At 44.5% G+C, this 12,470-nt stretch overlaps 1 protein-coding gene across 2 annotated transcripts; it reads left to right on the top strand.

Moving 5' to 3' along the window:
* The first annotated feature begins 88 nt into the window (after nucleotides 1–88).
* KCNJ8 (potassium inwardly rectifying channel subfamily J member 8) lies at nucleotides 89–7,831 on the top strand. 2 transcript variants are annotated; one of them, XM_074826422.1, is made up of 3 exons: nucleotides 89–506; nucleotides 768–1,214; nucleotides 4,967–7,831. In XM_074826422.1, exons 2-3 carry the CDS (start codon nucleotides 850–852, stop codon nucleotides 5,865–5,867), a joined length of 1,266 nt encoding a protein of 421 aa, XP_074682523.1. In that variant the 5' UTR covers nucleotides 89–506; nucleotides 768–849; the 3' UTR covers nucleotides 5,868–7,831. The 2 variants fall into 2 exon arrangements, with proteins under 2 accessions (XP_074682523.1, XP_074682524.1); XM_074826423.1 differs by having other exon boundaries at nucleotides 89–275.
* The last annotated feature ends 4,639 nt before the right edge of the window (nucleotides 7,832–12,470 follow it).

Genomic DNA, 12,470 nt, shown 5'->3' on the forward strand with positions numbered 1-12,470 from the left:
GGCGGGGGCAGGGCCGGGGGCTGGTTGAGCCGCGTGTCGGGGCGGGGGGTCCTTGCCCTCCCCCGGTGGGCCGGGCCAGCCGGCGGGGAGATGCGGGGGAGCCGGGCTTTCCGTAGGCTTGTTCTGTCACCCGTTTGGGGACAAACTTTGGGAATAAAGGGAGGGTTTCCCAGCCTAATCCCGGAAAGGAAGGAGAGCTGCGAAGGGGAGACGCGACCGCCTGCTCCGAGGAGTCCCGTTCCCTGCCTCCCGCCCCTCCGCTTCAGCTCCTTTTGGTGATGCTTTCGGGGGATCGGACGGGGGCTTTTGGCGGGGCTTCTGGCTGCACGGCAGGGCGAGCGCCGTGAGAAATGAGGCTCCATGGTCTCTCCGCAGACTAGCCTTGGTTCCAGCCGAAGTCTGATTCTTCAGGTCCCGAAGGATGCGAATAACTTAGTGCTCCGCGTTGCGGTACCCACCTGGGCACTGCTGTCTCCTGGAGAAACAGCCTGAGGAACCGACCTGTCGTACGTCATGTTACTTTACACCAAATTTGCAAGGCTGTTCCGCAGCCTCCCTTCCTGCAAGGAGTGTCAAAACAGCATCTTTCATTTCTGTTATGAGCTGATACCAATTGCCCGTATAAAAATGATGGTCTGAAAGAGGGAGGGCACTGTAGAATCATACAGTGACATTTAATGCAACACTTGTTGGTAGGGGGTACCTAATCGGGACTTCTTGCTGTACTGCATCGGTGACAAATCTGACCAGGTTCTCTCTTTTTGCAGAGTAGAGTGAGCCCTGCAGAGACACGCTAGAGAGACCACCCCCCATTTCACATCTTGCTGAGTGGACTATGGTGGCAGGAAGATGTTGGCTCGGAAGAGTATCATCCCTGAAGAGTATGTGTTGGCACGAATTGCTGCCGAGAACCTGCGCAAGCCGCGCATTCGAGACCGGCCCCGCAAAGCCCGCTTCATCGCCAAGAATGGGGCGTGCAACCTGGCACACAAGAACATCCGTGAGCAGGGGCGATTCCTCCAAGACATTTTCACCACCTTAGTGGACCTGAAGTGGCGTCACACACTGGTCATCTTTACTATGTCCTTCCTGTGCAGCTGGCTGCTCTTCGCCATGATGTGGTGGCTGGTGGCTTTCGCCCACGGCGACATGGACCCAAGCACAGAAAGCACTATGAACAGCACGAAGTGGACACCATGTGTGACATGTGTCAGGTAAAGTACAGTTGGTGGGATGGAGAAAGGGGGGGAACAGGCCTGCTGTCCTGCCAATGCCTAAAATGCAGCTTTCGTTTTACATGAACTGTTGTGTTTGGTTGAGACAGTTGAAAAGTGCAGTGTTTTCCTCTAGATTGCATAAACTCAGCAAGCCTTCTGGGCTTGGAAAATACTGTACTGTAGATTTCTTTGATTCCTTACAGGATCTGAAAGAGAGGGAGACCTGCTGCTTTTCATGTGTCTCCATACTCTGTGGGTAACATACCTTGCCTGTCGAGATAAGAGCCTGCTACAAGAGTGGGTATGTGTTATATGTATTGTAACATTGTCTATGGCAACGGGAGCATCCCCAGTGTGGTGTGAGCCACTCGCTGTGCCAGCGAAAGGTGACCACCCCGAGACCGATGCCTGAGAGGCAAGATACCAGCCATGGGTGTCAGGCAGAGCACTGGCCGTGGGTATGAGGCAGGGCTAGCAAGAAGAGTGCAGCTTAGGGCGAAGCTATATGTCTGCCAAGATGATTCTCATGCGACAGCTAAATATGGGGTGCTTCAAAATACCTTGATGAAGCCATAGGCCAGCAGTTTGACAGAGGAACAGTTTCCACTGTGTGCATGATGTGTCAGACAGTGAAAGCTTAAATTAGATTAAATGTCACCTGCTATTTTACCCTCTATCCCTGAAGCCATGACAATTTTCAAGGCACTGATAAACTGACACATACATACATAGTGTTTGTTAATTGGAGGCAGAGTAAGCAATAAGATTGCTTCGTCATCTCGTCAGTAAAATTTCTTTTTATAGCACTAGGTTTTTAAGCAGAAAAATCCTGATTTGGTACCACCAGACTGCCCCAGATCAGCTGCCTTTACACATTACAGTTCTGTGAGGGACTGGGAGGGGGGCTGCAAGGTCTGCTGAGACATTGGAGTATCCGCTTCCCTTTCCTCTTTTCTCCTGCACATAGTTTTAAGACACCTCACCAGGTTTGAAGGAACATTGTATCTGGCTCATGAGGGAGACGAGATTTCATTCTCCCTTTGTTTTGACACTTTTTTGCTAAATGAGGATTTTCCAAGCTAAAGGAAATGGGGATTTTTCCAAGCTAGCCTTCATTAGGTTGTGAGGTTGGGGCAGGGAGGGGGGGTTGCTGTCTTATTTCTTTTCCAATAACTGGCCACAAGCAGTTGCCTCTGAAATGAGACATCACGACCCAGCTTGCACATACTGGAGTGTCACCCCTGGCATTTCTGGGATTTGTGGTATTTGTCCAACCTAAATTAGCAAGCAGCTACACACCACCAGCTCTTCAGGGTCAGCCAGGGGGACATCCCTCTTCTTGGTTGGTGGCCCCCTCAGCTTGGCCCACCCCATGGGGCTCCCCATGGGGCTCCTGGGCCACCCTGCAGAGCCTGAGCCATCTGCCGAGGGCTTTGTGCCACTGGGATGAGGCAGACCCGTGTCCATGGTTCTTCCAGGATGGCTGCTAACCTATGCTGCAAGGACAGCCTGGAGGGGTGTCAAAAAGTGGAGCAGATGAATCAGTGTAACTTTCTGGTTTAGCCCATGACAAAGAACACACATCACTCCCTCGTGCATGTACCTGGTGGTACTTCAGCCAACAGCTGCTCAAGCGTCCATGTCCAAGCCATGGAAAATCTTTTCCATTCATAGTGAAATACTTCATCCTGTTAAATCAGGCTACCACTTTGGACAAAGTTGTGAAAAGCAATATGATTGCTGACATTTTTAAGAATGGTGAGTTGCTGGATGTAAAATATATTTAATATTGCAGTGCTATGTATGCCAAAATAATGGCAAATATCTTTTAACCTACTTTCCCGAGATTTAGGCCCACAGATATTTCGGGAGAGCTTTCTTGGTTAGGTGTCATTACAGATATACAGGAAACAGGGTTTTTAACCAGTGCCTAAAACATGCACAGCACTTTAATTTTTCAAAGTACTGCAGAAATTTCTAAGTCTTACAGCTCTTGGCCATACAAAGCAAACATTACCCAAAGAGGTAAACTGTTACAGAGCTCTAAGGGGAAGGACCTGGGAACAGTATGATTTGGAGTTTCTGGCTCCTTCTTCACATTGTCAAAATGCTGTACAAACTAGCTGCTTCAGTTGCTTCCACTGTAAAAAGGTAGATTCTCTTTTGCTTTTTTTTTTTTCTTTTAAGGAGTACTGTTAAGAGAAATCAGAATACTTACTCCACAGAGCTTTAAGTTGAATTAAGCTGAATTAAGTTTAAACTTAGAAGTGAAGTTAGAAGTTAAGTTAAACTTAGAAGTTTCATTCTGCATGTAACTAAATATTCATGAACATAAGACATCATTCAATGGATTCTATTAATTGACTCCTTTGTCCCTGACTTCTTCAGAGTGAAATGCAAAAATAAACCCCTCAATACAAAGGAATCTGCCAAAGATTAAAAATATAGAAAAGGAAAAAAAAGAAAGGCAAAGTTCTTTCAAAGATATCTCTGCAGAGACTGGGTGGTTTTCTGAAAGATGAACTTTCTCATTCTATAGAAAATTATCCCTGATATTGCCTATGCTATTTTAATGTCTCCTCATTACCCCAGGTTCACTGAAAATAAGGTTAGGGAAAAAAAGAAAAGATTATTTAAAAGCAGATTAATTGAAAAGCAAACCAGATCCAATGAATGGTTTAGAAGCATCTTCATGGGCAGGACATATTTTCCATAGGTAAAGCCATGTTGAGCATGGCAATTCTTCAAACGTTGGTGGATTGGACTGTGTTAAAAGGGTGACTATGATATTGGTTCATACGAGACCCGGGGTACTGCAATTCTACCGGATAAACTCCAAGGTACTGATTTTAGACATAAGAGATTGGTGAAGGATGTATCTGTTTACAAAAGACCCTGTTATATACAGGGGATATGACATTGTGGACTACTGTAAATAATGTATTTTGGAAAGTCTGTGGACAGCATCCTCTAATGTTCGTCACTATAACATATTAGGGACGTTTAACTTAACCCAAACTTCTACAACTCACTTCTGTGTTGAAATTTTCCAGCTAGTCTTGCCACAGCAGTGAGCTAAACCCAAACTCTGGGTCACAGCATTGTCCTCCTGCCAGGATGTGCAGAGGGGACCCTGGAGGCCACTGGCCTCTCTCTGCAGCCTGATCCTGCGGGCTCAGTCACAAGGCAAGCAAGGATTTGGGAAGTGTCACAAATCTGGGAGTGCTTCTTTCCCCTCCAGGAAATCCTACTAAAGGGGGTCACAACTCAGGTCATATGGGTGAAATGCTGCAATTTTCCCATTTCCTTTCCCTGCACAGGCTGGTGGAAGAATCTTGGTGTGCTAGCCAATTACTCATTATTGCCGAAACCACCGCTCTCCACCAAGAGCTTCCTGGGATGGAGAAGGTGGAAAGCCCAGCTGTTACAGCACTGTCGACAAACACAGTGGGCAGCATGTGTTCCTGAACAGAGGATCTAGTGAGCTTCTCAGGGTCACCTAGTGTTACAGATGGTCTTTTAGGACCTCAGGCTCTGAGGTCTTCCCTGTCACCATCAGATACTGCACCAGTCATACAGAAACAAAGTCACCGTGCATGCAATGCTTTTGCTGGTTTTAACAGAAGGCTTAAGTGTACTAAGACTGTACAAATAGGTCCTTAAGTTTGTTTCTAGAAAGTATATGTTACTAGCTTCTCAGTGTGTGTTCAATGTCCTTAGAGATAATTTTGTGCAATCTTCTTCTCCAGGTCTTTCACCTCTGCTTTCCTCTTCTCCATTGAAGTTCAGGTGACCATTGGTTTTGGGGGCAGGATGATGACAGAGGAATGTCCCTTGGCCATCACAGTCTTGATCCTGCAGAACATTGTGGGTCTGATCATCAATGCTGTCATGCTGGGCTGCATATTCATGAAAACTGCACAAGCTCACAGGCGGGCTGAGACCTTGATTTTCAGCAGGCAGGCAGTCATTGCAGTTCGAAACGGCAAACTTTGCTTCATGTTTCGAGTGGGAGATCTGAGGAAGAGCATGATTATTAGCGCCTCAGTGAGAATCCAGGTTGTGAGGAAGACTACGACCCCTGAAGGAGAAGTCATACCCATTCACCAAGTAGACATCCCTGTGGATAACCCCATTGAAAGCAACAATATTTTCCTCGTGGCTCCCTTAATCATTTGTCATGTCATAGACAAGCGGAGCCCTCTTTATGATATCTCCGCTGCTGACCTGGTGCTCCAGGACCTGGAGCTCATCGTGATACTCGAAGGAGTCGTAGAAACAACTGGCATCACGACGCAGGCAAGAACCTCCTACATAGCAGAGGAGATCCTGTGGGGTCACCGCTTTGTGCCCATCGTCACCGAAGAGGAAGGCGTGTACGCAGTCGACTACTCCAAGTTTGGTAACACCGTCAAAGTGGCAGCGCCACGTTGCAGCGCTAGAGAGCTTGACGAGAAGCCATCCATTCTCATCCAGACCCTGCAGAAGAGTGAGCTGTCCCACCAAAACTCCCTGCGGAAACGCAACTCCATGAGGAGAAACAACTCCATTCGAAGGAGCAACTCCATGCGGAGAACCAATCCCTCCCTCATCGTGCCCAAAGTGCAGTTTATCACACCTGAGGGGAGCCAGAGTGCCTCAGAAACATGATACACAGCCTTGTGCAAGGTCGGTGGGTTTCAGAAGGAGGAGGCAACAGTGGTGTTTTGTTTAAATTTTCTTTTACTTAAGAAAATGAGAACACAGTGAAGAAAAGAACTGTGCAAGAACTATTTATTCTATTACTTACTGAAAGCACCACCTAATGGCATTAGGAAACACTTTAGCACTTAGTGTATGAATTAATAAAAAATGGCACGTACACTAAAGAAAACACAGTTCACTCATGTAATATAATCGGTATTTATACTTGTTTTAATGGCATGCTAATTTTTTAAATTGTATTTTTCCTACCAAGAGTGTCTTTCTTATCTTCTGCTGCTGCCTGTCACAAAATGTGTTTTTTTCCTATGTAAGTGGGTTACCCACCTGCAGGCAGAAGTGAGTGTTTTTTCAAAACTGCTGCAAACAAATCCCACAGATTTTGTGTGGGATATTTGGATATTGATCTTTTTGGGGTGAATTCCTTGTTCTCTTGAAAGGAGTAGCTAAACTCCTCAATGATTTTACTGGAGAAGAGCCAGTATCTTATCTTTATTTTTCCAGATCTTTCCTTTCTGTTGCTTTATGATAAAGGCATTTTCAGAGCAAATTCAGGTCAGCTGAAGGAACCCGACCATTCCACTGGAAAACTGGTGCTGCTCTGGGCAGCACTGGCAGAAAAAACAGCAAAACAGCATGGCCTCTTGCAGAGCACTGCAAGATTGAGATAAGGGTGAGATACTCCGCTGCAGAACAGCATGCACCTGTAATGTAGCTGTGGCCCAAGTTGAGAAACTCAAGTCTTCCCATCTGCCACCTGAGCATCCATTTCACTGAAATTATTCAAGTTGAAAAAAGCACATGCCTCTTTAACATCCTCTTCATATCGTTGGAAGACCAAATCCTGTTTGTTTTCTCTTATAGCTTCATACACTGAAGGCAACAAGTGTACTTACTTCACTTACAGTATTTTTCATAGGATTAAGTCTGCTTGCTTCAGCAGAAAGTTACTTTTTGCCAGTGAAAATTCATGAATGGGAATGAGAGGGAACCATGCCAATAATATCAAAAATAGTATTTTCAAAACTATCTGAATAATTTTCAGGGGGACTTGGGTGCTGCTGCTGAATTACTATTTTTCAGCAGTGTCTCACCTGTGTTTTTTATATAATATGGCATTGAGAATTGGTGGTAAGCAGCTTTTCTCTTCAAATTAAAATGGGCATTTGTTATCTAGAGCCTTCCCAAAAATGTCATCACAAGTTTTTCTACAAGAATAAATAAATGTATGACAACTAATTGTATCACATTTGGTAATGCTAAATTGATGCATGCTTTTTTCCTTTGTGAATAAGAAGTATAATTATGGACAAATTCCTATTCAAATTTCTTACAAAAGTTGCCTTATTATGTCTGTGGCTCAAAAGAAGTACTATCCATGTACTGACTTTCCAAGCCACTCAACCACGTAAATGCTTTTGTAATTTTAACTATTTGCTCATTCCTATTGGGTAAAATAGTCAAAAGCAATGCTGAATTCTCATTCTCTTTGGAATTCAGTTCATCAGCACTTGTATGGAAGGTTTGCAGGCTTCGAGTGGTGTTGGGTGGTGGCATTGTTCTGAAGTGTAGGCTCCCTACATTTGGAGCAGGTGATCCCCAGAACATAAACACTGACAAAATGCTTCATCTGAAGCAGTAATGGAAACTGAAGTTTCTGCTAAAAGCATTCATTCCCTGGCCTGCCCATTAATGCTCTAGGAGGATGGATGGTGAACATCTGGAGATATTAATCTGTCCATTGCATGTCCAGAAAATGAACATCTGTAACTTCCAAGAAGAGTCAGAGTAAAGCATATACAGTTTGTCTCTGGCCTCCATTTCCAGGGCTGTGAATTTCTGTTTGATATATGGTTCTGTCAGATGCTGTACAAAAGCAAATTTACTACAAAATAAAAAAGTGACAATAATGATTTCTTCCGACTCTGATTTTTCCCTATTTCTTTCCCTTTTTTCCTTTGTATTCTCCATTCATTCTTCTATATTCTTAGTCCTTCTTGTATCCCAGCCTTTTCCACAGTCCTTTTGAGTAATAATTTTAAATTATCTCAATACTCTCTCAGTATTTCAGCTGAGATGTTTTTAACCAAAATAATTTTCTCATTTTCTCCTTAAGTACATTCTTCCCGCCAATTTTTATTTTGCCTTCATCTCTCTCTCTGCTTTACAGCTGATGTACTCTCTTTCCTGTAAGGCTATTGTAGAGATATTGGTATTTTTGAGGTAACACTAAGATACCTCAGTCATGTGCAAGGATGCTGAACAGATACACAAGGCAGACCGTTGTGTCATGAATATCATGTTCATATGTGCTGTGCTCCTGTTCCTTGTGGAAAACCCCTTAGTGCAAAGACCCTTTCCAGAGCAAGTTTTGCAGTCCTGGAAGAGGCCAGCAGCAGAAGCAGCTGGGGTAAGCCGCCCCACTGGCCATGGAGAGCAGCGGAGAGGTTTCGGGGCTGGGAGATGCGTTCCTCACTGAAGGACAGGTTTCAGACCCAGCGTTGCAGCATCGTGCCTGCCAAGAATGGATGAGCTGGCAGCACCACGGTTCAATATGTTTAGTTATTTATTCTCCCTAGCAACTTTATCAGATGAAAGGGGCTTTATTTTAAATTTGAAGTTTTCTGTGTTTAAAGAACACTGCCAAGTTAAGAAAGACAGTTGAGATTTCTACCAAATACTGCTGACAGTTCATGCTGGCATTTAACTGTCCATCTCTCCCACTGATAATAATTTAGAAAATTAGAAGCGACAATGTATAAACATCGTCCGACTGCCGTCTCTTCACACTTATTTGTGTCCCTGCCATTCCCATCCCCCTGTAACATGATGTAACTGAAACTGCATTAATCAACATCGCTTATTCTGCACATTTAATGTGCTTTGGCTCTTTGAACAGCCTACCAGGCAGATGTCGCTGGGGAGCAGAACTATTTCCTAAGAGTAGAAAAGTGATTATAAAGTCCTTCCTTAACAGCCGTAATATCTGGGACTGCACTTTAATTTTTCTTTCTAGCCTTAACTCAAAGAACTTCTCTATTTTAAACAGTAAAATGCAGTGAGACCCTTTGTCCTCTCTCTGGACACCAGAAGATTCAGAGTTACTGTGGTGGGGACATGGAGAGGAAACAAACACAGACAGTGCTTACAGGTGATACAAAGCTTAATGCTCCAGGGTCCAAGCCAGCCTCTAAGTAATGGGGTTTGGAGGAAACTTTTCCTGCTGGCAGGTTACTCTGCAGCTGTCACCTTCAGGATTTCTTGCATTCTCTTTTGAAATGTCTGGTGCGAGCCAGGGACAGAGGCAGGACACTGGCATGGGCACACCCTAAGCAGATGGGTAGATCAGGTCTCTGCAGGAGGGCTGGCAGACCGCAAACACCAGGGCTCTTCCTTTCCTCCCACTCAGACCGATGCCATCAAACTCCACGGTGAAGCCAGATACTGGAGACGCGCAGCTGCAGCCAAGCCTTGTCAGGATGTGCAATGTACAGTCACTGAGTGCTGCCCAGAGCCCAAAAAGTCTGTGTCCAGGGAGGAGCCCTCAGTGCCCGTGGCATGAAGGAGAGTGCTGCTGAACCAGACAAGGCTCTATGTTGGGTTTGGGGCTGCCTGCTGGAGGGGGTAACCTGGCTGAGTGGGGCTGCTGGGGTGGTCTACACTGCAGGCAAGGCAGCTGGGTTGCCCTTCAAGCCTAGACTGGACCAGGGCTGCTGAAGATGCAATCTGGATAGGCACCTAAGCACTAAAAGCTAATGGAAGTGGGATCATTACTTAACAAGCAATAACTGGGTGTATTTTGGGTGCCCTGAGGCACCCCCACAACTGCTTGGAAGGCCACTGGTCTCCCATCAGGGCCATGACACTCCTGCCTGCTCAAAGCACCCCTCTTGGGCACCCTCCAGTGCACCCAGCTGCATCTTTCTCTGTGTACCAAAACCCCCTAAAGCCTGCTGCAAGCCACACTTTGAACCCCTCTGTAACACTTGGCATTAATGTGGCCTTGTAAAATGATCCCCCTCCTGAATATTGCTTCATGGGCATGTGTTGCACCACAGCAATTTGCCCTTGCGAATACGGCTGCTTGGTTCCACCCACAGAAGAGTTAAGCCAAGCTTTCCAGGATACTCAAGACATCCTACAGCAAGAGAACCAGAAATATATTCAGCTTTAGTTAATACCTCATGTATACAATAGGCCTTTGCCCTAATGCCATGTCTCACTGTAGTCCATCAGGTCATTTCAGAGGCACAGGACTTGACTTAACTCACAGACATCTTGAATATATTTCACAAAAGCACACAACTTTATCTATATTGCATAAAGTTCAGGCAAGGAATCATGCTTATGCTTTTCCCTCTGGAAAGCGGTATGCACACACCATTCTTGCTGACTGAATGGCTAATTCTGCATATCTTTTCTTCCTTCGCAAACTAGAGAATGAGGACATTTTGTGAAATCAGTGTCCAAACTCTCCAGTGATTATTGTTAGCAACTGCTTGTTACTGTAAGATGAAAAAGTAGTTAGTCCAAGATCAGAAAGGAACTTTGACTGGAGAAAAGAACATTAGATATTATATGATGAAAGGAAAAAAGCTTTCATCATTTTTGACAAATTATATTCCCTGTGGAGCCTGATATTTTCAAAACACTGGTGGGGGTTTGGCAGGCACCATCAAGCAATAAATCATGTCCTGCTAGACTCTGATTTTGTGCTGTGCTACTATCAGCAACAGGGTTTTGTAGCCCCAGCACGGCATCTTACAAGTGTGCATCAGCCTGGTCTCCAGATGCCTGCAGTCACCAAACACGATTCTGGGGATTCACGGTGAGCTGGGTGGTGGCTGACTCCAGGAGCTGTGGTCACCAGATTCTATGGGGAGTGATGTTGGGGCTCATGGCTGCAGGGTTGGGGCTGGAGGCAGCGAGACCCCTGGTGTCAGTGTCCTGGGTTGGTGACTTGTCTCTAGGAGCAGAGTGGGAAGCAGTATGGCTCCCCAGGTGCTTTGGACAGTGTCTTTCAGAGGAAGGTATTGTTCTTCATGTCAAGCTGATGAGGGACACTCTTGTGTGTGACGGATGGCAGTGAAATACAAAATGATGGAGTAAATTCCCACTTCTCTAAACCTGATTTCCTGGTCTGGGTTGCTTGCATAGTCAGGTGAGAGTTAACTTTTTCTCCCCCAGATGCTTATGTTAAAATATATTTTCCATATATGTGTGTTTACATCACATCCAGATTAATCTAAGGTGATAGGCAAGAATTGCTAATACCGCTAGCATATTAATAATGCTTCTTGGCCCTATCTCTCTGAATTATGTCTCCTACTTTCCCTTAAGAATTCTTTGAACTTAAAAAAAAAAAGATTTCTCATGTGATAACTGGACAGTAAAGATAAAATATATTCCCACATTCCCTTATTGGACAATGTAGAGAGATTTAGCCCTCAGAGATGAGATCAGTGCTGTCCAAGAGAAATAACCACTGAGATTGAGGCACTCACAGTCAGGACACATCACTGAGGGGCTTGGATTAAAGGAAATATTTAAAAATACTAAGTATTCAGTAGGTTTCTGGCTGAGGACTCTTCTTTCAGACCACTGATGAGTTAGGAGTTAACAGTGAAGGGAATATGCTAGGACCATTCAAGACATATTATGATGTAAGAAAGACAAAAACCATGCATTCAAGGAAAACATTGTACATACTTTAGTTATTGCTACCAATACTTTTAACACTTAGGTTGTTAAAAATTCAAAGACACAAACAAAATGGTGATATATTCTCTCTTCACCTTTATTAAAGATTTAACACCTTTTTTTTTTTCCTACTACTCTAAAAAATACTTGATCCAACTGAAGACATTACTTCTACTCACAAACATGCTGTAGTTTTCTGGAGGATATGTGTTAGTCTCAACACACTTTTCTGGGCTCAGTGCAGGAGTAGCTGTGTATGATGTCATGGCCTTGCTGCTCAGGAAGTCTGATGGGATGATATAATGGTCCCTTCTGCACTCCAAATTTATGAATAGGGAGGGTTAATGAGTTTTGGTTGAGAAAGGCTTCCTCTGATTCAAAAGTATTAAATTAAGCTCCCACTGAGGAAACAAACAAACATGAAAAAAAAAACCAAACCCAAAACCAAGCCAGGGTTAGGCATTCCCAAATTGTTGATTTATTTTGACAAGTGCATTTCAGTGCTAATTATGGATCCTTAAAACAGTACTGACAAATGTCCCTGGGGATCATTTGTAAAAATTAGGGTATCTTATCATTGCAGGAGTTTACTTTTCTTCCTGCTGTTGTTAAATTTTGGCTTAGTAGCAAGGATGAGAAAGCCAGATTCTGTGTGGGCCAAAGTAAAATTACAATTCTTGGTTTTATGGTCTGAGGTCTACTGCAAAGATCATTAAATTGAGGAATGGAACTGGAGTGATTACAAAGGCCTGTTACGGTTTGGGGCTCAGTGTCTTACTCACCCAGGGAACATCACTGCTCTCCTCAAGCGCTATTTTTGTAACCACCATAGCCATGAAAATTAGTTGCATC

This window comes from Strix aluco, chromosome 5 (genome assembly GCF_031877795.1).
Source record: "Strix aluco isolate bStrAlu1 chromosome 5, bStrAlu1.hap1, whole genome shotgun sequence".
Lineage (NCBI taxonomy): Eukaryota > Metazoa > Chordata > Aves > Strigiformes > Strigidae > Strix > Strix aluco.

Excerpts from the sequence above, each read along its gene's own strand:
- KCNJ8 (XM_074826422.1), top strand. The coding sequence starts at position 850 with ATGTTGGCTCGGAAGAGTATCATCCCTGAAGAGTATGTGTTGGCACGA. Across the intron at positions 1,215-4,966 it reads CCATGTGTGACATGTGTCAG|GTCTTTCACCTCTGCTTTCC; the intron begins GTAAAGTACAGT and ends CTTCTTCTCCAG.